This window comes from Dermacentor silvarum, chromosome 2, assembly GCF_013339745.2.
Source record: "Dermacentor silvarum isolate Dsil-2018 chromosome 2, BIME_Dsil_1.4, whole genome shotgun sequence".
Taxonomy (NCBI): domain Eukaryota; kingdom Metazoa; phylum Arthropoda; class Arachnida; order Ixodida; family Ixodidae; genus Dermacentor; species Dermacentor silvarum.
In genome coordinates this window covers 221,806,238-221,833,815 of record NC_051155.1, presented here as the reverse complement: position 1 = coordinate 221,833,815, position 27,578 = coordinate 221,806,238, and the positions used below count along the sequence as shown (strand labels likewise).

The following is a 27,578-nucleotide window of genomic DNA, read 5'->3' as shown; positions in this document are numbered from 1 at the left end:
CTGCATAGAGTGGTGAAGCAGATGTACCGCTCCGGTGCCCAGAGAGAGAGAGAGAGAGAGAGAGAGAGACGGACGGCCAGACCGACAGAGAGAGACAGACATACAGACAGACTAGAGCGGTGTTTAGATTGAATTAGTGTATGTTCGAATGAAATTAGCAGAGGTCGGACTAAACGTTGACTAGCACTTGTGTTGAATTGATTGCCTGTCAGGTTAAATTGAGTGAGAAAAAGACCACGGAGAACACTAACTGTTTTCATGCTATTTCAGGTAATAGGAATTAAGTGATGATTCGGGCTCTTCTGTTGTCAGAAAAGCGTGACAAACTACTCTCTATTATTATTATTTCTTTTTGCCTGAAGGCGTTTAGGTAACTGTAGACAAATTAGTTTGGCCTCGTTCACACATATATATATATATAAAGTCTAATTAACTAGTGCGTGAAAGTGCGAATACGTTAAAGTTTGTCTTCTGTGATGTGGTCGGTATTGATTTGAGCCGTGCGCAAGACATTCCTAACGATCCACGAAGCTTTCACAGCGCTGGTCGTTTTTCTTTCTTTCTTTCTTTCTTTCTTTCTTTCTTTCTTTCTTTCTTTCTTTCTTTCTTTCTTTCTTTCTTTCTTTCTTTCTTTCTTTCTTTCTTTCTTTCTTTCTTTCTTTCTTTCTTTTTTGGTGGTTAGCAAACCAGGGACTTTATTACCAGCGTGAGTGTGATTCGGAGCCTGGCTCGGAAATGTCGGTGCAGTTGATGTTGGCACTAGTTAAGACTAGCAAGAAAGAACACCATGCAAGGTATAGGTTTCGGCTATTTGGTTCGACATGATTAAACTAACAGTGCGAAGGTACAACTCTGGAGCAGAGAAAGTTCCCTGGAGAGCCCGCAGTAACCAGGCAGAGAGTTCTACGTACAACTTTTGATTGCCTTCGTGCTTTTAGTATAAATTCAAGGACACCACGGCTAGGCGACACTCATTACTATATATAGTCAAAGCATTTTAAATACCATATTGTGCAAAATCGTTAGACTTCACCTTCTTTATCAGGGCTCTCACGAAAGGTTAGCTCTTTGTGTGCCTTACTAGGTAACCTTACTGAATTTCACACACTCTATATTATGTGCTTGGAATTTTACTAAATTATACCTATCACGGGATTCTTACGCCATAGTTGGTCTTGAGGTTAAAGTCTCATACCGAGTTTAAGAGTAGTCTACATCAAACTGCCGATGTGGCAAAACTGAAAGTTAACAGAAGTGCCTTAACCAATTGGATCAAGTGCCTTCGTGTGAGGACGGCGTAATGAATTAACAAAGATACGATATGTATGCTACTCAGCTCCGAAAGCTTTCGTAGTTACGCGGATAATTTCACGAATTACAAGCTCCTCCTCCTCTGTAAATGTTTCGTGCTCGTATTAGAAGACAATGAGAGAGATAAAGCGAGAGAGAGATGCCGAGAGAAAACAACCGTTTTTTTTTTTCTGTCGATGTAATTCGACCATTGTTCAACAAAAGGCTGTCGAGAACACGCCCCGGGTCGCATTTTGGAGAGGGCCATTCATCTTCAGAATTGGAGGCAGGGACATCAAAAAGAAAGAAAAAGATATATGTAAAAAAATATATTTCTTTATTTCTGCTTTCGCGCCGAGAAGGCGAACTACAAAAACGGAGGAAATAAACGGACATCGAGAGAGCTCGGTTTTGTCGCTCACTATTTTTTTTTCTTTGGTCCGGCTTCCGTCTGCCACTGTCCGCGCGCTTTTGCACAATGGTGTCCCCTCGGCATTCACTGGCCGGCCGGCCCCTGCGAATTGCCCCCCCCCCCCCCCCTTTCCCTTTCTCTTTCCCGCATGCCTTCGGCGTAATTGTGTTTCGTTCGGGGCAGCGTCGGCTGCCGCCGTCGCCGCACAACTAGCCACCATAGCCCAGCAGAGAAGCCAGCGAGGCTCTGTTTGTAGATCGGGTTTCTCCAAAGCTGCCTCTAGCCGCACCAGAAGATACACGAGCTGATTAGAGAGAGCTGCGCGTCGCCTTCCCTTAGGAACGCGCCGTGCGCGCACGCAAACACGCGAAAGTGGCTGCGAAGAAGACAAGCGACACGATGCTGCCAAGAAGGAAGGTCAAAAAAAAAAAAAAAAAAAAGAGGGAGACGGCGCTTCAACGAAAGAGAGGAGAAACGGGGTCCCGACGAAAAGTCGTCACTTTCAGCCAAGCACGCCTGCGGGTCAGGATTACACACAACTGTAGTTCGTGCGCCCCTTCACAGATGGCGCCACGGCCGCGCCAAGCTGTCGTGTGGGACATCTAGTGGCAGGGTCCCGAAAAAGCAGAGAGGGGGGAGGGGGAGAATGGGGGGGGGGGCCCACCCCCATTACCATTCCCCCTTCTCTTCCCACGGCCGTATCTTTCTCGCACTCTCTCTTTCCTCCCAATTTCTTTCCCTTTATTTTTCACTCCCCCCTCCCCCCGCCTCCCCCTCTGTTCCCTCGCACAAAAAGACGCGGCGCGGCAGTTTTCGGCCGAACGACATCGCAGGCGACGGACTCGTCCCTCGAAAGTGTGCCAGGATCGCGCGGCGCGCGCCTTGAAGCAAGCAGTCGTAGCGTACCAACGTTGTAGTCGGAGCTGCCGTCGACACAGCCGGTTGGGCGCTGGGTCAGCCGAGTCGACGTGCTTCGAACCTCCTCCGATTTTCCCCGACTCTGTTAAGTGCGTAACTCCTTTCCACGCGCAGTTTCGCGTTCGTAAACAGACGCTCTCGCCGCCAGTTTCGGTTTTCTTCGAAACTTTTCCAAGAATTGCGGGCGCGTCTGAGCGTCCAACGCCTGCCTTATCTCGAGCTTCGCGTTTCTGACCCACCGTCGTTGCCACCGAGTGCTTTCAACAAGTGTGCAGTCTTTATTTTTTTTTCTCGGTGAAACGAGAGAGAATATTGGACGGTGGTGGTTTCGTCCGTGTGGTTTAGAGTTCGTCGACGGCTTCTGATTTCACCGCCGTAGTTGGGCCTGCTGTATCTCGTTCCGCAGCGAAAGACCGGCGTCGTCGAATGTCGATGACGCTTCCAGGGTATCCACCTTGAGAGGAGAAAAAAGAAAAAGAAAACAAAACACGCAGAGTTCCCGTGTCGACAGCGGGAACGCGCGGTACCCGGCAAGCGTGGAGTAGCCGGCGGCTGTTATGCTGGCGAACTCGACACTGTTATGGCTTCGCAATGCGGTGACGTTGATACTGCTGTTGGTGTTGCTGCCGGAATTGCCGTGGATTAACACCGCCGTCCTGGCAGAAACGACGGGGGAGTCCGTGCCAGGTGAGCGTATCTGCTTTCCTGTTTCTCGTTTGGTCTAAATACATGAAGTTACAAATGTGCGCTCCAAACAAGAGAAATCGTAAGGCCTTCGTTGCGCGCGAATGCCAAACACGACATGTGTGCCAAACACGACATGTGTGCCAAACACGACAAATTCTAGGCGCATGCAGCGGAGAAAGAAAACGGATGTGAATGAAAGACAATTTTTTTTTTACCGTTTTCACCACTTCCATTGTCATCTGGGATGCTCTGAGAATGGGTTCGGCGGACAAAATTCGGAATAGCGCTGCAGAAATACATTATGGTGGCGAATTGATTCATTTACTTGTGTTAATATTCCTAATGCATGTCAGCCAGTCGTAGCGATGTGGGCGGGTATCCACCACACATTAAAAAATTAATAACGATAACAAAAAAAAAACATAAAAGGCCCGTATGCGCCTTGTGCATAATCCGAAATTATAATATGGGATACGGCATAAAGCATTTTTTGTTACCTTATACAATCGTTTGATTGTGTATGATTATGCAACGTGATATACGTTAAAAAACAGGAATGGATGAAATATTAAGAAGGGAGGCGTCGTTTTGCTTTCCGATTACGAAGAAAAGTGGTGAATATGTACTTAAAATAAGCAGAGTTCTTATTTTCGACTTTCCCTGCTTGCTACGTCTGCCTTTCAGAATTCGAATAACATACTTGTTTGCTGTTCTTTCTTCTTTATTTTATTTTCTGGTGTGGTCACGCCAGTATGCAGTACAATCACGTGACACCCAACCTCAGTATATTTTTCACTTTGAAAAGAGCGTAGAGAGTTCGGTAATATCGATGCAGACCCCTTTCCCACCTTCTACCTGTTTTTATTTTCTCGGTACGGTCCTTCTATGTAACACGCATTGTTTTTTTATTATTATTTACAGATTGCTATGGACACGCGTCCTTTGAGAGAGATACGCACGCACTTAATCAACGATGATTTATCCTTAGACGCATCACACACACAGTAGCAAACTTAGAATAGTAAAGGTTGACAAGCGCATAGCTTTCAAGTCTCAGTACCTTTTAAGCGAACTTGCCGTTTCCGATTTCCATTGATGCAGGAAATTGTCTATTTGTAAACTTGCTCGGCTAAGTTCTCGGCTAAAGTCTCGCGTCCTTTCTCCAGCAGAAGAATTCCACTGAAATGTTCGGGAACGATGATGCGGAACTTTCTCGTGAACAGATTTTATTTTTCACAACTATTGACGCAATAGTGTCATTGCAATAGTTTTAACATCTATACAGCATATTTCACGTAATTTCGATCAAGTACATTTAGGCCACTATACAGCCATGTCACAAATACCTCTTGTCATTGAACGCACCATCGATTACATCATGCAATTTCATGGCGCTCTTCGGCCATCATTGGCCCTTGCGCCACGAAAACCACATCTTCATCAGAATCGTAAGACAAGCCCGAATTCGTAAACCTTACGAAACATTTGGGAGGGCTGGCAGGTATAGCTTAAATGATTTAGGTAGTAGCTGTAGAATACGTGTTGTCGTGTCCAGCGGTAGAATAACTTTGGCTGCCGTACGGCAAATTTCTCAGCTACTCTCACAATACACGTCTCGTCATATCAATTTAATCTAGTGAGTGGTATATTTAAGTTCGAATTCAATAATGACTCCCCCGTTGACTTTCTTGTGTTCTGTTTCTTCTTCCCGCTTCGGTGGTAATATTCCTATGCACTGACACGTGATGTGTGTCTCTCGAGACCATTATTCAGTGGGGAATATTGTTCTCTTTTGGTTTCTTGAGTCGACAGTTCGGACACCTAAGAAGAGAATGAAATTGAGCGATACAGTAGGCAGGTATTGTTTCATACGCGTTGAACATTAATCACCATCTTCTGGTCGCGAAATTCAATTATGCCGTCCTTAGTTAAAGCTGGCGGGACTAGAGAACGTTTACCTGTGAAAGCGCGAGAAAGGAACATTTCACATTCAAGTGCATAGAAAGCATAATTTGTAGAGTCTTGAAAGAGAGAACAGAAAGCGAAAAATAAAGAAATAGAAAGAAAAAGTGGTTTACTGGTCGATAAACTGAAAACGCGGGCCTACCCCCGCCCCCCCCCCCCCCCCCCCCCAACCTTTATGTTCTTTAAAGAGAAAAATAAATGCACCCAAAAAGCTCACTTCGGGGATATTGAAGTTGTATGTGCAGGGAACGCTTATACAAACGAGACTTTTGCTTTTAAATGTATCATATTTAAGCTTCCTTAATAGATGCAGGTATAAACGCGATGTCGATGCCTATATGTTAAAAAAACGAAATACAACCTTGACCATAGTTGGCCTGAAACATCATTGTGGCGTTTGCTGCAAGTGACCTTTGTGCGCATGCACCTTGCTGACTTTTTATTTTATTTTTACTTTAGAAGAAAAACCGAGTGCCTGCAAGTTGCGTAGACAGCACGGAGCTTCAAGCCTAGCTATGTCACGGTCACAGTGAATTGCGCTTTCTAAATACAGGTGTGGCATATGGTCCAATGCGTGCGCAATTTCCTCAGCGAATAGCGTTCCGCCGCGTAGGTCACGTGAACATGGGTGCTGTTTTGTCGCTCGTTGCGTGGCCGCTAAATTATTCTCAAGCTTATTCGTTAACTTCCAAGTTTCTGCCCCTTATGTTAGTTCTAATAGAATGCATGCAAAGCTTGCACTACACTTTTCCTTTCAATTATGACAGAAACTCATTTCTGTTGGAGAATTGAGTTGGACACACACACACACACACACTTGCACGCGCGCATGCACATACATACGTACATACATACATCTTCTTCTTCTTTCTGCGGTTTTACGTGGCAGAACCAGCTCTGATTATGAGGCACGCCGTAGTCGAGGGCTCCGGATTAATTTTGACCACCTGGGGTTCTTTAACGTGCACGACAACGCAAGCACATGGGCTTTTCTGCATTTCGCCTATATCGAAATGCGGCCGCCGCGGCCGGGATTCGATCCCGCGACCTCGAGCTCAGCAGCGCAACGCCTTAGCTAACTGAGCTGCCGTGGCGGATTACATACATACATATATTCATACATACATACATACATACATACATACATAATACATACCTACATACATACTACATACATACATACATACATGCATACATACATACATGCATGCATGCATGCATGCATGCATACATAAATACATACATACATACATACATACATACATACATACATACATACATACATACATACATACATACATACATACATACATACATACATATTTCCGGAGCTTATGTATATCCACGAGAGAAGGCACATAAACTAAAACCCAGTGCAAACAGTCACGGCGAATAGCCGAATTGGATCGTGCAATCCGTGATGGTCTCGCGAAAAGAAAAAAGAAACGTAGGGCTGGCATTTTGTTTTATTTACTACTTGATGCAACATACAGACGCCCCATCAGCATAATTTGAAATGCGTAGAGGAAAAAGAAAACAGACTGGAACACCCGTAGCGCGTGTAATCACGTGGTAGTGCTACGGGTGCAATCACTCTGCAGGTATAGTTTCTAAGCGTAGTGCAGGTCTACTAGTGTACGTTTGGGAGCCTTAATCGAGCAGTCGTTACAAATGCCAAGCGAAGATGCATACGCAAGGACGCATTATAGTCGTTTTTGATTTATTCGCGCGTGAATTTATGACGACTGTGCACTGCAATCAACAACTAATATGAAAATGCCCGATGCTCTCCGTTTGATTACTGTGGTGGGGGTAGAGGCTATAGGGTTGAGGCGGGCGGGCTATGCACGCAAATCAATGCGTGCAGTTGCTACGTAGTGACGTCTCTTGCAACAACAACAACAACACCAACAACAACATCGTTATCATCACCACCATCATTATGCTAAGTTTACTGTAGGACCGAAACTTGCTTCAGCTGCGTCCATCCTGTGCTGCGAATTCCCTAGTCTCACAAGCCGATCTAGTTACCATGTCCCCACTTCTTAGTTCCCGTAGCCTTGGTAGATAGTCCGTTACTCTGGTTGGCCATGAAACACCCAACCAATCGTTTCTACGTAGTTCTACGCAGGAAAGTCATGAATCGAAGCCGCGTCATTTTTAATGCGAAAAGCGATGGGTGAATACTGTATACGGTAGCGAATATTGTACGGTAGATGCAGCGGGCGTCTATGTGGAGCCCTCATGCTTTCAGCAGCTTATTTTTTTCCCCTTCCAGCATATCAGCGTGGGAACAACAAAATTAAGTGTTTCACGCCGGGCGCAATGCCCAGTATGAGGCGTAAAAATAGAATAGGATTCACTGCGTCCTATATCACCCCACCCTATATACGGCGGCTCAATAACTGATGGCACGAGGTTCAGGGTTCGATTCCCTGTTGTGGTGGCAGCATTTTGACGGGGGCGAAATGCGAAAACGATCGTGTACTTAGAATTGGTTGCGCGTCGAAGAATCGCAGGTGGCCATAGATAAGTTGGTCTATATCACCCTGCGGGGGCATATACGATGACGAAAGCTAAATCTATGAAGGCGTTCACTTTCTTTCTCTCTCTGTTGTTTGATGTTATCTGCGCATCAGATTCGTTATTTTAGGAGGTAATTTATTACACACTTTAATGAAGTGTAAGTAATATTTCTTAGGTAATGGCAAGTGACTCCTTCTTTTTACAATTGAATAAATGAGGTCTTTCAACTGATGCTGCCACACCACTTTCAAGGATGCGCCTTCAGGAAAGCTTGTTGTCAAATGTGACACTTAGGGACCGAACACTAGTTGCACGGCGAATTGGACGCAGAGAGAGAGAAAGGATGCGTAGAAAGACAGGGAGGTTAACCAGAGGTATTTCCGGTTGGCTACCCTGCACGGGGACTAGGAGTAGGGGGATAAAAAGTGAAAGAGAGCGGAAGGGAGAGAGAGAGAGAGAGAGAGATAGAAAGAAAGACGAGCACGAACAACACACTTATACACGACACAGCGGTAGGGATCGGAGTTCTTGAAGTCCATCGTGAAGGCCCGTACACCGCAGGCAGGTGGACGTTGGGGGAACCATCCCATGTCCATGCTTAAAGTCAACGCTGCATCGATCACAAGCCGCATTCTCTACCAGCTGCCGTTGATATCACCACCGCAGAGCCATTTCGAACGCTTGGAGGCAATACATAGAAAGGAACTTCGTCTGGCAATGGGTGTTCCCCAGGTGGCTTCAAACAAGAAGGTCACAAACGGAGCCTATTGGCATCCCAAGGCCCTTGTTGACTCAACTGTTAAGGCTTGGAGAGTCCTCTGCAGTCAATGCTCTTCTCCGGTGACTGCGAGAAAGAACGCGCTCCCACTTTCACGTGGCGCTGAACGCCTTCCGACTGTTAGGTTTTGAATGGACTAAACGGAGTCGTCCGTACCCACCATGATCTTTTTTAAGATGTTACCTGCAGTGTCAGAGCACCGTAACTGGTGGTGGTGGTGCGGCCGCACCACCGCCACCACCAGAAGAAATGAGAATGACGAGTGTTTGCTTCGAGCTACGCAACTTTTCCGAAGAGATGGTATGGTGCGATCGTTTACCTATTAGAAGTTATAAACATGTGAATACTTTATTTCCCATACATTATTTTCAACGCGCTTTTCTACAGGCTACATGTTTAAATATTTCAGTGCTATGCTGCTTATGTTTTATTATTTTTTTATTTTTTCCCATCTTAAACATGAAACAGCATATACGTTCCTCAATATTTAATGTGCTTAGATATGTGCTGTGCTGATTACCGACTGCGAATCAGACATCGTTCTTTCTTTATACTATTCTTGACACGTCAAAACCCTTATTAGCACTTTATTAATGTGACCTGCCTACGATACACTGTGTCTATTTCCATTTTGAATTAAACTAGTCTACTGCGTGTTAACCTTTCAAGATCAGCACGACAAGATTTCTTTCTTTTCGCTGTAGCAACGCGAGAAAGCGTGGTTAACTGCGCGTAGATTTCTCCATATAAGTGTAAAAAGTATTTAAAAAAATAAAAATAACAGTAGAGGTAAAGAGTGCTGATAACTGGACAGATTTGACTGTTTCGTCGATTAACGGTTCAATGCGCCACAATTTAGCAGCCTTAAATCTATAAACAACCGCGTACGCCTGCTGCGAAATGCTACCTGCCGCCCTCAAGTATTCGCCACTAAGGAGGAATTAATTTCTTGCTCCGAGACCCTTACTCAACACAGCGGCACGGATGGCATGGCTGTTGTACTAGGCGAACCAAGAAGAATTTGTCACCGAATATTGTTGGTTCGGGCGCTAAGCTCCCCACTGAGAACTATGCAAGCACTAGGCCCCACCGAGGGCAACGCAAGCGTCAAAGAAAGAGCAGGGAGCCACTGGCCTTAATTCTCGAGTTGATCCCGTGAATCACCGGTAGAAATTTACGTATTTTTCATATGTTCGCATAATTATTGCGATTAAAAAAAGAAAAAGAAAAGGTGTGACACATTATATTTTACGAAACACTTCATATGGGTGTTTTTAAAGGCTCTCCTATACAGCTTTGATCATTAGGTATATGATTAATTAGACGCAGTGTAATTAATTTAGAGCAACAAGATAGACACAACGTAAAAAAACATTGCTGGTGGCTAGGGTGCACTATTAATAACCACGCACCATCGATGCCATGAGTGGGCAACCATCGTTTTTTTTTTCTTTACTTAAGGTGTGTACACTTTTAGGTGGCAGACCTTTAAGGTGTAAATATATTTGCTTATACTTTATTTAATCAAATCATAATGAGGATGTGTCCGTTCGTGCAAACGCGTTGTAGGAGTTCGTGTTAGGATCCAGCGTAAATGTGTGCACGTGCAAGTTCGAATAAGACAGAAGATGGAGTGACAAACAGAATATGGAGTGATCCCTTGTTAGAACTCTGTTGGTCGCTGCACGTGCAAGTATGCCACGTGCGCGTTGTTGGTGACTGCGCACGCGTGCGCATGCGTCAGCTCGTTCTATACAAAAAAATAGTGACTCCCACTGGCGTTATATTTAGATGCTGGGATTGCGTGCCTTGCAGAGAGAGAGAGAGAAAGAAAATTACATTGAAAGGCAGGGTGGTTAACAAGGACTGAGCCCGGTTAGTTACCCTACACTGGGGGAAGGTAAAAGGGGCGGGAAAGATTAGGAGAAGAAGATAAAGTCCACTGTGGATAGTGCCGACGTGGTAACAGTTTTCTGCTCTATATCGCCTTGCAGAGGCACGACAAAGGGGGTCAGATGATAACGTAGGAGAGAGGTGGCATGGCAAAAGCTGGCACGCCACTTTGAACTTGCTGGTGTCGGCGAAGAGCGACGTTGCTCTGTACTCGAACCTCGACAGCCGCAAAGGACTACACGCGGCCGCCGTCGAAGTAAGAATGGATATGTTAGATAAATTCGACTGCGTTGTTCAATTTCCCGACGCTGCCTAGTCTACTATGAGGAATGCCGCAGTGGAAGGTTCCGGATTAATTTCGGCCTCCTGGGATTCTCCGACGGGCACCAAAAGCACGGTGCACGAGGATTTACGCATTCCGACCTCAGTCGCATGATGGTTCGTGGATTCTATTCCATGCTGTAGCATGGAATAGAATCCACGACTTCGCGCTCAGCAGCGCTACGTCTTAGCCACTGAGTCACCGCGTCGGGTGATACAGTGTTTCAGCGCAGCGGATATATATCGGACTGACTAAGCATAGACCAGCGTCACCGGTGGCGCTTTAATCAACGATAAATTGCGAGAAACATTGTAGTGCAGTACAACTCTTTGTATAAAAAGGATACCGGCCATCGTCGTGGTTACGTCACTGCCTACGCGCTTGCGCGAGCAGAAAATTAAATGCAGTCGATATCCCAGCAATGAAAGCTCTGCGCGCACGCTCGTAGACCTCGAACATTCCCCTTAGATGAGGCATGTGTATGCTGCAGCAGAAATCCGGAGACTACTCAGTACATCAATAGAATGCGAAGGGATTCACTCAGCGAGACACGTAGGTAACGTACACCTTCCAGATGCGCTTGGGTTTAAAGTGGACGGAAGCATCAACAGGTGAGCAGTCGAGATAAGTAAGAATCGTTTAGAGTATTGGCGGAAAGAAAGAAGGGAAGAAATTGATACAACCGGATCCGTCACAGGCATAGGTAGTGGTACAAGGTAGATAGAGAAGGTTTAAGGATGATACAGAAGATTAAAGAGATGTATACACAAATTCTAGAATCAAAAACATGTATAGCATACCTGAGTAACTCAAGCAGACTAGATAAGTATTTCTCACCGCCTGTTTCAAAGAGGATGCCAATAATCATCATCATCATCATCATCATCATCATCATCATCATCATCATCATCAACATCACCATTGTCAGCGACGCGTCAGGTACGCTTGGTTCAGCCTTCTGCTGTTTCCAATACTACCGCAGCGCAATAAGCATACAACGACCAGTGTCCTTTATTGAAATTGTAACATCTTCTACACTTTATTTCTGGAATTAACTTATTTGCATGTGACGACAGGGCGATAAAAGTTCCGCCAAGCCAATGGCACTATTGCTCAGTATTTTAGCATGGTCGGAAGGCAGGTTTAATTAGGCGGTGAGCAACATGGTAATGAGGGTGGAAAGATTAATCCAAATCCTAAAGTGGAAAGGTACTTGTGGCTGATGTATTTCCCGGGGTACCCACGAATGCGGTGCAGTAATGACAAGCGCTTATTAATCGCCTGAACAGGGCTTAGCGGAGCTGCTGCATTAGGGAGAGCAATTTGAGCGCGGCGTTTTTTTTTTCCCTTCTCTTTTGCCGGTGGATTGCTTTCGTATCACCGCTCATCTGATCATGTCTCCTATACGGACTTGTATTTTAATTTCCGAGTCAAATACTGCAAGGCATCTCGCAGTTTTATTCTGTTAGCTGGTCAGTTCTTCTTCTTTAAGCACCTAAACACAAAACGATTTGCGTCGTATCTGCGAATAAAGCTTTTTATGGTTCACTTGGAGAAGAATAGAGCTCTTGGTTACTTTCTTAGATGGAAACGCAGCTTACGCCGATACTAAACTTGTGTGCAGTTTCAGCAATAGCATGCGGAGTAAGCTAGGAGAGAAAATCAAAGCGAGAGAGATACACAACTGTTGGGCTCTCTCAGTGAAAAATGGAAGCTGTCCCACCAAAACAAGGAATGTGGGCGTTGTAGAACGAAATCGAGATACTGTGTTGGACATTCCCTACATTCTTTCGATGCGCAAAGGTCTGGCGGTGAAATCTCTCGCAAGCGCCTCGCAGGAGGGGCCGCCAAGGTTCTGCTTTCTACCCGGCCGCTTTAGACGATTTTTCGACGCCATGTTCCATGTGCTCGATTGAAGAGGCGAAAGAAAAGGCAAAGGAAGCACCGGCCGACGAACTTCGAGTTGTTGCGAAAAATGTCTAACCACTGGGTCAGCGGTAGCAAGTCTCTGCGCTTTACACAATGTTACACGCTCGATGTTGTAGTGCACGACATTAAATGTACTCTAAAGAGAAGAAATAAATCAGTTTAGAGTGATAAACTATTCTTTCAAAACTCTACGTTTGTTAATTTCGCGGTAGTAGCCTAACGTTTAAAATAGAAAATTAAAATACAAACGTTCATTCTTTGAATTTCGCGCTGAAACACCAACGCTGGCACGCCAGCGTGACGTCACGAGTTTCAAAGCATTATTATTTTTTGCTGTTTGGGTCGTTGTCGCTGAATAATAGTTCTAGAAACTTGCTAAATTCAGTTTTTGGATCTTCTTGAATACAATGCAGTCTATCTTTACCGATAAAAGGTTAACTAGTCCCTAGAAGACGCTATTCAAAATAAGTGGCGTAGCGGCGACCTGGTGTAAGAACTTCAAGATGGCGTCGTCACTGATTTTGTTGTTCTTGCGTTCTTTCTGGCCTACCAAGCTTCTTTTCACAGATAGAGTGACTTTTTTGGTATTGTAGAATGGTAATTTAGTAATACGGCACAAATAGTTTTTTTTAGCGTACCTTTAATGCCTCATAACAATGATGCGGTCCAAAACATGGCGATCATGACGCATTTCCGTCTCCAGGAATCGCTTCCCGCGTTAGCGATACCCAAAAGCGTGACCTGCTTGATCGGTTTCTTAATTCACGACCTTGCTGTGCATATAAATATAGGAAATAAAATATAGGAAATAAAATATAGGAAAATAAATATAGGAAATAAAAAAATGAAATGAAATTTCATGCCACACAATGTTTACGCTGTAATCATGGCTAGAACGATGTTCCATGTGGTTTACAAGGTTAACTGCTGAGCACGAGGTCGCGGGATCGAATACCGGCCGCGGCGGCCGCATTTCGATGGAGGCGAAATGCAAAAACGCCCGTGTGCTTGCGTTGTAGTGCACGTTAAAGAACGTCAGGTGGTCAAAATTAATCCGGAGCCCTCCACTGCGGCGTGCCTCATAATCATAACTGGTTTTTTCGCGTAAAAACCCCCAAAAGTAGAAGAAGAACGAAGAGCTGTTTGAAAGATGGAAACCCGAACATAAATGTACGTGGACAAGGTTTAGGCGTGCTTCGTAAGTTCAGTGCAAACGTTTCGACGAGGTGATTTGTTTCTGTCAGGGCGACGAACATAAGTGTTTGACCTGGAGATCCCTCCACTCAATGTAAAAGCAGGGCGTGTTGATATGGCGAAATGTTGTTGAAAAACGGCGCAAACTTGTGAGGGACCCGAACAAACAGAACCGGGAAAACGCTTGTATTGCATATTTTTCGTCGTTTCACGTGAAACATTTTGCACTGTTTTTAACTACGTTTTGTCAAATCAACTCGCCCAGCTTTGATATTTGGTGGAGTGATCTCTAGGTCAAACATATATGTGCGTGGCCCTGGCCGGAACAAATATTCTCATAAAAAAAAAAAAACGGAGAAAAAAAAAAGAACGGATAGAAAGAAAAAAAAAAAGGTTTCTTTCTCAATTTTTTTTGTGTGTGTATGGAAGTTCTGCTGCGCAGATTGAAGCTGTGGTTGACGAATAAACTAGTTTGGGAAACAACCGGGATCCTATGGAATGTTTCGTGAAGCGAACCTGCATGTCCTCTGCGTTAACAAAATCGAGTGCCAGCGAATCAGAATCAGAATCAAGTTTATTAAATTTATAACAAAAGCAGCGTACAGATAAATATGCGGAAGGAGGTCCGCGAGCACTAGGCTGTGGGGTGACCTCCTGTTCAAGGTTACAAACAAGTGTAGTAGCTAAACTAAAACAGCATTATAACAGTAGTAAAGGTAGTTAAATTAGAACATGAAAATAAACGCAGATAAATATAAAAATCCGAAACGAAAACTCTAAACAATGAACATTATTCTAAGGAGATCAATATAAACCTAATAATTCAGTAAGTGAGCAAACAATTCTTTTTTAAAAGTACCAAGGAATGAACAGGGCGTGAAATAGGTTGGTAGAGCGTTCCAAGTAGATAAAGAAAAAAAAAATATGCGGTATGTCGACCATAATTAGTCGGTTTTGAAGGTAGTGAAAGATTGCCATCTGACGCAAATCTAGTAAAATTAGGGTTAAGAAGATCAACAGTACGAAATACGCTTGATGGTATACGATGATTCAATGACTTGAACAGGATAATGGCGAGATGATATTTAAATAGACTAGAAATTACTAATTCGTAAGTTTGAGACATATCGGATACAGTACACGTATACGCACCTTTGTTTGTGTTCTCAAAAGTGCATAGATACCATAAGAACGTTACCATTTTTCACTCCTACAGTAACAAGCTGCCACTTTTGCTGCCAGTCATAACGGCCGCGCTAGCGTTATAGTGCGTTTCTTACGAGACACCGGCCTAAGTGAACACCTATACTGCAAACACCATTTATGTTTCTATTTCTTTTTATTGCGATAGCAATTATATGGACACTCAAAAGCAGATTTCTGCCGTCGCCGTCGCCGTCGCCGTCGCCGTGAGGTTCCGTATGACGTCATTTGGAGATGAAATCGTCGCCGCGCGCCGCCGAACGCTGTATGTGCGAGTGAAAGGGCGCGAGGGACGCGCGCTTTCACAGGGAGGGAACGCACGGCGGAGAACAAACGCACGTTCTGCGCCATGCTCGCTTAAGGGCTGCAGAAGTAGGCGTCTCTTTTCTCCTTTACAATGACCATATATGTAGAGCAAACGCGCCTTCTTCAGACGCGCGAGAGTCCGTGGGGGAGGGGGAGGGAAGGGAGCCGACGTTTAGCTGCGGCACCAAGTGCCTATTTATATCAGAGGCTCCAGCAACAGTCACCAACGCCGCACGCATTTTGAGCTAACGCGGGCAAAACGCCGATGGCGTCGACAACAGTTCTGCGTGTTGTTGCTACCAGAGCCGCTCACCTTACTTCGTATGACATTGCTCTGTTGCTATCGCATTCATTGCTTCGCCCTTAGGGCGAAACTGTGACATTTTTTACACTCTTTCTCTCTACCTCCTTTCCACCCCACTTTCACCCACTCTAGTGCAGGGTAACAAACCGGAAACTCTCATATGGTTAACCTCCCCGCTTTGCACCTTTCTTTCTTTCTTTCTTTCTTTCTTTCTTTCTTTCTTTCTTTCTTTCTTTCTTTCTTTCTTTCTTAATTTCTCTCTCTCTCTCTCTCTTTCTTTCTTCTCTCAAGGCCCGAATTCGCGTGAATGTATGTGACGAACCAAATGCTCCTTTAAAAAAAAAAAAACATTTATTGAATAGTGTCATTTTTCTTTCTTTCGCGACATAGCCTAAGCGAAAACTTAGATGAGAACAAATAAGTCACGTCACAACCCATGATTGAAAGCATGTGCCTGGGCCATCAAAACAGCATCGAGTTGAACGGCCTGCGGCCGTGCCTGCGACAGTCACATATTAGACTCTCTCGATGCAGAATCCATTTGCAACGGCAAAAAAGGTTGACTTTCTTGCGACAATCGGCGATGACGTTATACTTTGTTGCTATGTCGACATCAAACGCGACCGAATAAGGGACATAATACGTTATTCCGACGCAAGATTGCTTCAAGACCGGAACAATCATCTTACGAGCATTCTCGTGAAGCGTGGTGCCTCTTTATTACGACCTTTTTTTTTATATGAAGAAAACGAAAGAAAATTAAAGGACGAGAAAATGCCCGCTCTAGCGCGGCTGCTGTGGAGAGTGAAGGGGAGGACATAAATAAAAAAGGCGTGCATAATTTTATAAGCTAATTATTTCATTCATTGGAAATGTTGGAAACAAGTGCTACAATATGTCACCTGTTTGACGACGGTAAATTGGTAAGTCAATGAAGTTTGATGATTGATGAAGTGATATATATTTCAGTTGAAAGAGCTCAATTAAGCCTTCGGAGCTTTGCGCGGCGATGAACAGAAATATTTGTGTTAACTGCACGTAATCTGTACACAAAGGCTGGGCCGCTATTTTGTAACGATGCCTTATGACTTATTCTATACTAGTCTTATCATCCACCGCTCACGGCCAGCTGATCCCATTGATACCGCGAACGGACTGTCGCTCTAACCACTGCCAAAGCGCGAAAAGGCATTAGCACCGGACAGGCATCGCTACAAAATACCGGCCCTGGTCGTCTAATTATGCTAATGTGGTAGAGAGAGACTGACTTTATGCATTCAACTGAGTATTATATCAAAATACGCAATCGATGGTCTCGTGGATTACTTTTGGACTTAGCACCGCATACTTCTGCGGCTTTTTTTTCAACTAACATCAGAAATGGACCTACAAACTAACGGTTCGGAAGTCTATGAACTATGATAGACCAAATAAACTAAGCTTGTTATATATATATATATATATATATATATATATATATATATATATATATAAGTCATATATAAGAAGCCAACAAACATAGAAACCAAGGACAACATAGGGACATTACTTGTGCTTACTTATTGAATTAAAACATTATAGATTAATGAAAATGAAAGTTCTATAGTAGTACAACACAAATACCCCAGAAAATGGATGGGAAAACGGCACCGCGGTAGCTCAATTGGTAAGAACTGCACACACGCGTAATGCGAAGACGTGGGATCGTTTCCCAGCTGCGGCAAGTTGTTTTTATTGCGATAGCAATTATATGGACACTCAAAAGCAGATTTCTGCCGTCGGCGTCGCCGTCGCCGTCGCCGTCGCCGTGAGGTTCCGTATGACGTCATTTGGAGAAGAAATCGTCGCCGCGCGCCGAACGCTGTATGTGCGAGTGAAAGGGCGCGAGGGGCGCGTCTTTCACGGGGAGTGAACGCACGGCGGAGAACAAACGCGCGTTCTGCGCCGTGCTCGCTTAAGGGCTGCAGAAGTAGGCGTCTCTTTTCTCCTTTACAATCACCATATATGTAGAGCAAACGCGCCTTCTTCAGACGCGTGAGAGGCAGTGGGGGAGGGGGAGGGAAGGGAGGCGACGTTTAGCTGCGGCACCAAGTGCCTATTTATATCAGAGGCTCCAGCAACAGTCACCAACGCCGCACGCATTTTGAGCTAACGCGGGCAAAACGCCGATGGCGTCGACAACAGTTCTGCGTGTTGTTGCTACCAAAGCCGCTCACCTTACTTCGTATGACATTGCTGTGTTGCTATCGCATTCATTGCTTCGCCCTTAGGGCGAAACTGTGACATTTTTTTAATCCACTTTCATTTCCACTAATCTATCAATGCTTTAATTCAATTAATGAGTACAAGTAATGTACCCTGTGTTGTCCTTGGTGTCTATGTTTGTTGGCTTCTTATGAGATTATTAATAAAAATCGGGCCCCTCGGTTCCCTTTCTTCTCGTTCATATATATATATGCGTGTGTCTGTATATAGAAATAAAAAAGAAAAGAATATATAGTCGTCTGTAATCGTTACGGCTGCTGCTTTTCACGTAATAGCAATACGAACCTGATTGCAAAATAAGAAGTATCATCACTAGTCCCGTAAATCTAGAGCCTAGTTAGATAAGAGAGAAGTGAAGTCCATCAGTCGTCCTAGACCCACTGGAACATACAGATACAAAATGAGAGGGCAGGTTGCGCCACACAATATACTGAGTCCAGACCTCAGCATGATCCCGACACACATGCGTATGATTAGTTCCGAGGAGGAAGGAAGAGGAAGAAGAAGAAAGGAAAGGCAGGGAGGTTAACCAGACGCACGTTCGGTTTGCTACCCTACACGGGGAAAAGGGTTTAAAGGGATGAAAAGAAAGGAGAGAGAGGGAAGAAAGTACTCGCAGTATGAACACGTGCGGTTGTCCAACACTTCACAATCGATCACCGAGGCAGCGATATGGTCCAAGGTGAACAGGCGTACGGCTGCAGAAAAAACAGAGGGGACATAATACACGCACAAAGACGCAACCGTCAAAACTGGGATTCATCGCATAAGGCAAACAAAGTTGAGCATGATACGCATTTGAGATCACGAGTGCACATAAATACAAATGAGCCGCATATAAATACAAATGATGGAAGTCGGTCGCGTTCACATAACTACAGCCCATGTGGCACCGGGCCCCCCTAGTACACGTTTAATATTCCTGTTTCTTTAAAGAAATGTTCAAGGGCGTTTAATGCGTATACAGCGATTGTATATTTTGATACAGCCAAAACGATAAGTTTACCAGATATGAAAAGCGGTTTACAAGCAATGCACGAACCCAATAAATTCATGTTTAATAGTGCGTGACAGATGCGTGCCTCGCGCCTCCATTATATCCTCTACCCTACGCCGTACTTGTGCGTAATAGTAGTAGTCAGAGATACAACCTTTAATGATATGCTGGAACAGTAGCGAATACGACGCCGGTCATCGAGCTTTTCATAAAAAATCCATATAGTGCTTGTTATACTCAGCTGTCTGGTTGTGTCTCACGGTGCTGCTGTGTTTGGGTGTTGCCACGACGACTGCAACGTTTCCGCAACATGAAGTTTAATCGCAGTCTTGGAGCGCGGACATAGACGCGGCATGTGGTCGTTATTGATGTATGTATTCGCGCGTGACGTGTAGAAGAAAATAGAAGCAGGAATTACACATGAGGCGGGTCGTTGGTGCATGGGATATGAGTAAAAAATTAAAGGTCCTTCTCGGAAGTGTTCCATGATGTAAGTTATACGTAAACAGGTCAAGCTTGCGTGCATCAAAATAGCGAAGATAAACGAGACTAGTTCTAGTTACGTTGGCCAATATGCCGCCCAAGCATTACCTTGGTGCCGAGGAAAAAGTGGCCCGTAAACATTGGTGCAACGCAGATAATCGTTGCGGGCTATCGTTAAAGCTACAATCGAAAGAACGAGTGTGTGTGTGCGATACTAGCGATGTGCTTCTAAACACAGCTACCTAAATAACGGAAGGCCTGACTGCTACGTTAGATGGATGAGTGAGTGAGTGAAATAACTTTTTTGAGGTCCAGAGAAGACGCAGGGGACACCCTGCGCCACCCGGCTAGTCCCACGTAGGGACCGGCAAGCCGAGCTTGACGGCCCGATCGCGGGCACTCTGGACGGCCAGGGTTTGGTCGTTGAGTTCGGGGCTGCCCAAACGTTAGATGGATAAACCGACACTCTCTTAGACAATCACGCCCTGGAGAAAAAAAAAGTGATTGCTCGCAATTTCACCCACGTCTCTTAGATTCTAACCTACCTATTCTCAAACTTTTTATTTAATTCGTTTGCATTTCCTATTTCTCATTTTATTTTAATTACCTGGTTCTCGGCCAGTCCCCCAGGGATTGGGTTGATGGCTTGTGCCACCAACTCGAAAGGCTGCACATCTAAATCTACATTGCAGTCGGCTTTCCTGCCGGACGTAGCAGTTCAAAGCACACTGGGCGTCCGATGTCTACACAGGTATTGCTCACCAGTTTTCGTTCCGTTCGCACTCCACGCGTGCGTGGTTCACAGAAAAAAAAAAAAAAAAAAAAAAAAAACTTGTAGCTGGCCTCCCCGCAATAATAGGTCATATGAGGTCCGATGAGATGAATGCAACTTTAGTAATTTCCTTTGTTTCACATGTGCGTTGGAGTTGCAGTATGTTTGTTTGTATACGTGCTTTCCTGACTCTACGTGTGTGTGTAACGTTACCGCAGCAGCAGCAAGCGTATTCCATATATATAACCGAATAACGACGCGTTGGCTGTGGTCGACCCTTGAATGTTCGAAGGATTGCAGCATCAAATGTATGAAACCTGCATCTGAAGTTGCTGCTGCAATATTGCGGGTACAGTCATTGTAAGATTTTCTGAAGGGGCAACTTACAGGTAATAATAAGTATGCATGACTGTGCCATGCGTAATCGGGTCGGACGAGGGGTACTCCGTGCACCAAGTTCACGCTTAGTCTTTATTTGAATCTAAACACGTCCACAATTTTTTTAGAAATCGGTAAAAAGAAAAAAAAAAGCAATGTAATTTTACGTTTAATGACGTGGCCGGAAAATATTATGTTCTGTCAGCACTTGTGCATAGTACACTGGCAGTGCTATTATGGCTTAGATCCAAGCGGGATACTTATTTCACGAAGTACCTGACGTTTTCTGCAGATTCAACATTTCGAAAGCTTTCTGCACTACGGCATCTGCACAAACACGACAGCTGCACGGGACAAGTACGCGGCTTGCTCTTGCCATGTCCCCATTCAAACGTTTTATACATATCGCAGTAAGTACGAAGGGCAGGTTGAGACAGGACAAGCGCTGACTGTCAACTAAGGTTTTATTGTCTCGACCTGTCCTTTGTACTTGCAGCGCCATGTATTATGCATGACGATGAATTACCAACATGTCCAAACCTATTCCCTTCCAAACATTTGCCTCAAACAACTTGCTCCGCATGGTTGGTCTGCTGTCACAACCGGCACGCCAGCCCATCACACGTTGCGAGAACAGCATTTCTCATAACCGTTGGAGGCAGTGTAGGCGTAAAACGGTTTATCCTGCTGGCAGGTACCGACCACTCGGCCGACATCAATAGCGCGCTTCGCTTAACCGCGAGTCGGTGGCCACCGTCACACGTGCCTCCGCAACCTGCGGGCCCTTCAAGAGCACGTATCAAGTTCAAAGGACGCTTACACGCGCCGTGACTTCCTCAAACTGTCCAGTCTACTCGAACCTTCCGAAAAATGCGCACACTCGTGCTTATATAGTCATAGTTTGCGACAAAATTTACTAGAAGGAACTCGGGTGCTACTGTATACAGGAACTGCGAATGTGGCGGTACGGCCAGCATTGGAATCATAGGCAGTACACAGATTTGTCTGAAGTTAGTCTTTCCACCTTCAAACGTCTTTGTGACATTGTAATATTGATCATATTCAACAACACATCGTGTTATAATTGCAACGAGTCCTAATGATTGCGCGCGTGAGCAACAACTAATTGCCTTCTTGCGTTTAGGAAAAAAATATACATACGCGTATATATGGTTGCCTTGAAGTTTAAGGAAGATACAGTGTAGTAAGTAGAATCCTTAAGAGCGTCTGAACTCACAAGCACGAAGATAACAGACGTACTAACCACGAAGATAACAGCATGTACAAACCATCATTGCTATGTTAGCTGAATGGTCGCAGCGTTAAAGCTTCGTCTAGTAAGTTTTAGAGGAAATAAGCTATATCCCTATACTATAGTATAGCATACAGGCTCGCGACGCGTCGCAAGCGTTCGATGCCATCCGCCCGCGGGCCTCGCACCGCAAGTCGACGCCGCCGCCGCGCTCGTTGACACGTCTGGCCGAGCCGGGGGGGACGCCGTCTCGATTCACTCGTCGTCATGACGAATGCATCGGTGCCTTGTCCTTCACGTAGCGGCCTCCCTCCCTGTCTCTGTCGCGATGACTGTCGGGCTGCTGTGCGCCAGACGCGGGTGGGAGGAGCCGGGTCGGGTTAACCGCGTTTATGGCCCCCGTGGTGCATAATTGATCGGGAGCCACTAACCGCTCCTCTCTGTGCGCTCACCCTGCTCCGTGCGCGCCACTGCAGCCGCCTCTTCCCTCAGCCTGCTCCCACTCTTGGACCGCTGGCCAGCAGCAGCTGCCACCTCTCCCCCCTATATACTCGGCGACGACGGCATCGTCGTCGCTCCACGAACGACGACGTGTCTGCGTCGAGAAGACGTGTGCGCCGGCCGGGTACATGTCGGGATAATTATTTGAAAAAAAAAACGCAATCCATGACCAGAGGTTTTCGAACCTCGGCGAGCCGTCGTGGAGGACCAACGACGCGCACATCTTTATGGCGGGGAACTACACGTGGGGAGTCGCTTTTTACGGCAAAGTGTCCTTCCATGTCGCAAAAAAAAAAAAAAAGAGTATTCAGAAGACGAAGTAAAAGAAACTTTGTACTTTCGTTCTTAAAATGATAGAGTAATAGAAACAGAGGCAAGGCAGGGAGGTTAACGAGAAAAAAAGTTGGGATTGATACTCTGAGCTGGGGTAAGAGGAAAGTGGGTTTAAGGAGATTGGAACAGAGAAAGATAGAATAGAGAACAGGAAAAAAAAAAAAAGGCGCGCGATATTTCGAGGAGGCACACGTCATTATCAGTCTATATCACAGGCCCATAGTTTTATTCATGCAGGGGCTTCTTACTAAAAGTGGTAGAGGGAACTCTGGTGCTGCTACCGCTAAAATACCATGTGAATGCACATAATCTTTGTGCATAATCTTGGGCATGCCGTAGTGGGGGAGTCCGGATGAATTTCGACCATCAGGGGATCTTTAACGTGTCCCCAATGCACGGGACACGGCCGTTTGTGCATTTCACCCCCATCGAAATTCGGCCGCCGAGGCCGGGATTCGATCCCGCGGCCTCGTGCTTAGCAGCTGCGGCGGAGCTGTGTGTTGCACGACGACAAGTCACATTGTAACGTTGGCTGATGCTTCCCTCGTTCGCCAATTATTGGTCGACTTAGATGTATACTTAGATATACCGAGTACGTGCGTAACTGATTGTGGATAACGTTTGCCAACACACGCGCCTATGTATTTTTACCATTCTCAAAATGCAAAATTTGTGCTGTCTAAAAACGTCTACGTGTTAAAAAAAATTAGCGGTTAACTGATACTGCGAGTGCCACGTAGTAAATATGCGCATGGAAAATTAGCTCCGGCGCAGATGGAGGCAATGAAGTAAAGAGAGGTTAGGCAAGTTCTGGCAAAGCTTGCTATTTTGAAGCGAAGATTTCTTGGAGAATCCCCCGGCGCCTTTCTTGCTGACCGGGGTTGCCCACTACTGCTGTTTGTGCTAGCTGAACAGCTATACTGGCGGCGCCCCAGCCACTATGGACCCCCCAAATTTCCCTCTAAATATTATTCTGAGTATGAGTCTGCTCACTGTTTACTAGCTGTAGGTATTCTTTTCCTCCGATTCTATTCCTTTCGTATAATAAATGGTCACGATTGGCCGATGCTGTTGATGATGAAGCTTTAGCGCCGCGCGGACCACCGATGAAGTGCGGAAAGAGGAAGAGTTAGAATGGAATCGCTACAATATCAGATCCCTACACCGCAAGAAAGAAAAATAGCACCCTTTGGGGTTTATATTGTTTCCGAACAAAGGATCGTCATCTATCCTACGTGCACTTCGTTTGCTTATCGATGCGCTCCCGGTACTTTCAAATCACGAACGGCAAGCGCGTGTCCTCGTGACACAGCATTTCTGCCAGGAAAGTATCGGGTGCGTAGCGCTGCAGATGTATTATTATGGTTTGGGGACAAGATGAGTTCCAAGGGATGTCAAACATTTTTAGGGTGATATAAATTGCGATCAGATTAGAAGCTGGGCAGGCCATGTAATGCGTAGGGTGGATAACCAGTGGACCATTATAGTGACAGAATGAATACCAAGAGAAGGGAAGCGCAGTCGAGGATGGCAGAAAACTAGAGGGGGGGGGGGGGGGAGAGAGATGAAGTTAGGAAATTTGGAGGCGCAAGTTGGAATCAGCTAGCGCAAGACAAGGGTAATTGGAGATCACAGGCCGAGGCCTTCGTTCTTCAGTGGACATAAATATAGACTGATGATGATGATGATGATGATGATGATGATGATGATGATGATGATGATGATGATGATGATGTTACAATCAGTGACAACAAAGTAACGGCGACACTGTGAATGTTTTACGACAGCGGTCGGTGTAAAAAGGTAGCGAAAAAAAAAAAAACACACCCGAACTCCGTACTTGATGTGTCAGTGTGTTTGAACGCTTCAAGCATCCTACCTGAATAATTGTGTCGACGTCGAATAGTCTTTCCGTCTCTCAAAGGTCCTGCATCGCCAGTCATCTGTCGAGCGTGGCCGACACCTATATACCTAACATAACTTTCGAGCGGTTTTCATCAGTAATAAGCTTTCGCGAGCAGTGGTAATAAATAATAAACAGTATCAAAATTGTAGCGAACTAGCGCGTTCCTCTACTCCTGCATAAATGATTTTATCTTCTCGTACGCCAATTGTGCTGTTGCGCGAACGTTGTTTTCAGTTTTGCGTGAAGTGGCGTCAAATCAACCTCGTCACGCAACACCGAATGCGTCTGCGCTACCACTTTTTATGCATACGAATCGATTGTAAAACTACGCATTTGGCTGTTACAGATGGAAAACGGCAGCGTTAACAAGCCCGTGATGGGGGCACTCAAACCCTTGCGTAAAATAGTGTATAGCACCGCTATCATAGGCGATTATGCTTTTCGTCTCGTCATAATGGCGACAGAGATTAAGTTCAACAAATAGATTGTTTGCTCGATACCATGATATAGCAAGACGAAGTGAATAGCAATGAGTCATTCTCTTGTGAAGCGCAAGAAAAAAAAATGTTGAAGTTTGGACGGAAAGAAATTGGCAAGTCAGAAACGAAGTTTGACATGCATTGACAAAAGGGGACAATGGGCTTCCCGAAAAGCTCCTATTCAGCGCTTTTAATGTTAACTCAATATTCTGATTTCAATGGAGCACGAACAGAACAATAGAAATCGCACTAATTGAAGAACGCTGTTATCCTATTCACTGATGTCGTTAATGTTATGCGAAAAATAAATTCATAAAAATGTTTGACTTCCTGGTACGCAAAAGGGGCAGAAAACGTATTTTAATTAGAAAACCTATTCGTGCGCTCGGCAGTGATTAAGCTAGAAAAGAGAAACAAAAGCAATAAATAAATAACAAAGACACGCCTATAGGCCTAACAGCGAGGGAAAGAGAAATATTTTAAAGAGAGCTGGAGATGTTAATCTGGTGAAATGCCTAACATGCTGCGCCAGATGATTAGAGTGAATGACGAAATAAAAAAATAGAACAAATGATCTAAAAATGAATGAGAAAATTAAGTGGAGGAACATAATGCGGTAATGAAGAAGAAACGCAAAGAAGGAAGAAAAAGAAGGAATGAAAACAAACAAGCAAACAAACAACAAAATACTTCGCTAACAGGAGAGATAAACGAACGGAGAAAGTTATACAGGACTTGATCAAGAGAGCTTGACAAGGTCTTTCCATTTTACTTCCGGCGGATCCGATTGGCTTCGATAGCGCTTCTTTGCATGTACTTCCGAGAGCCACGTAAAAAAGCAGCTTGCTTCTCTTAACTGCGTACGCGCGCCGTCTGACAAAAATCGAAATGGTTGTTTCTGTTCTAGTCTTTATTGCCAATTCAGTTCCTGAAGATTACATCCAAAGTGGAGCAACAATAGTAGTATTCTCAGGCGACGTACAATTGGAGCTTGCAACGGTGGAGTATGTCCTTTTTTTTCATTCTTCACGCAGTACGCAGACGTGATAACATTCGAGGGGGGTAGGGGGGGTAAAAAAGGTGGTGAGAGGAAATTTTCACGAGGTAGTTCACTTTTGGGTAAGTTCTCCTGTGTTTAAAAAGCTTCCGTAAGGTTAATTACAAGAAGAGTTACAAGAATTTACGCCTAGATATGATGCTTGGCGTATACAGTAATTTGATGTGCAAGAAGTGGTTGAATGACAAATGTAAAAAAAGAAAAAAAATTAATCGCATAAAATTGCGAATAAACAACTCGCAATAGAATAACCGCATCAAACTGTAAGAGCAAAAATTAGTACGTGGCTTGCATAACTTGCTGTCATCAAGCACTTATAAGAATGCACGTTTTCAGGTCTCTTTTGCACATGGTGCGACAGACATAAATGATCTTGTGATTGCTGACGGACTCGCGCTGGCAAAACGCAATATACCATTTTTCGCGGTGACGGCCTTGCATTTGCTGCGGCTGGGTATTGTGGCGCGATTTTGCATGTACTCTCCGAATGACCGGCTGTTACCTCAAAGATTCCGACGCACACCCTTGCATGTTTCTCCACGTCCTGTATTTGTTTGTTTTCTTGCGGGTTTTGAAATATGACATACAACAGGCTTCAGCCAAGGTGACACGAGCGAGTGCGAACACCAATTATAACTTGCTATTCCAGGTAATATTTTGCTTGATTCGACATGTGAAGCACAAGATGCTTCCGACAATATAAGACTAACCGAAAACTAAGTACGACTTGCTAGCGTAACTAATAGTTTTAACCAAGTGTCACTCATTTGTCCGCTCGGCCAACTTACTGTCACACATACTCAATGCCTCTTCAGCCGGCGGTAAGTTTATCCACGGGTTAAGTGTTCTCTGCAAGCGGCACCTGATGTCATGGCGTGCACTACATAAAACACCCATCAGCCCGCGTGTTCTGCTTCCGATGACGCCTGCTCCACGGCGGCTTCGTGTTAAATCGTCCGCGCAGCGTTGACCAGGCCCTCGACGAAGCGGTTGTGATGGACGTGGTGTTTACCCTCGATGCGCGCGCGATCACGCGAGCCAAGCCGTCAAATAACGCGCCTGGAAGCGGCGGCGGTGGCTCGTTCGAGTATCAGCAGACCGTGAGACTGCGGAAACACTCGGCGTGGCCGGCAGCATACAGTCCATTCGTGGCACTGATAGGCGGTGAAAGAGAGATAGAAGCAGCAGATGACGATCCAGACAGCAAGAGCACAAACCGAAGAAAGCAGAAGCCGGGCTGAATCGGATGCTGGCCGCACCAGACACGCCAATTACAGGGGCCTTGCCTGATCGGTTGGTGAATACCGTATAGCGTTCGAAGCGATTCTGCGGCGGCCGGGGGCGTATGATGAGTGCCGACCTGACTCGTAAACCACTGCTCGCCGCTTTGGATGATGACCGTGCGGCAAATCGGCCCCCGCGATGCAG

The 27,578-nt window shown here is 45.2% G+C and overlaps 1 protein-coding gene across 1 annotated transcript in view; it reads left to right on the top strand.

Annotated features, from left to right (window-relative positions):
* The first annotated feature begins 2,534 nt into the window (after positions 1-2,534).
* LOC119442699 (hemicentin-2) overlaps positions 2,535-27,578 on the top strand; it is a 295,183-nt gene continuing 270,139 nt past the window's right edge. The window contains exon 1 of the mRNA XM_037707667.2: positions 2,535-3,307. Coding sequence (XP_037563595.1) covers positions 3,178-3,307 — 130 coding nt within the window. The 5' untranslated portion in view covers positions 2,535-3,177. The remainder of the gene's footprint in view (positions 3,308-27,578) is intronic.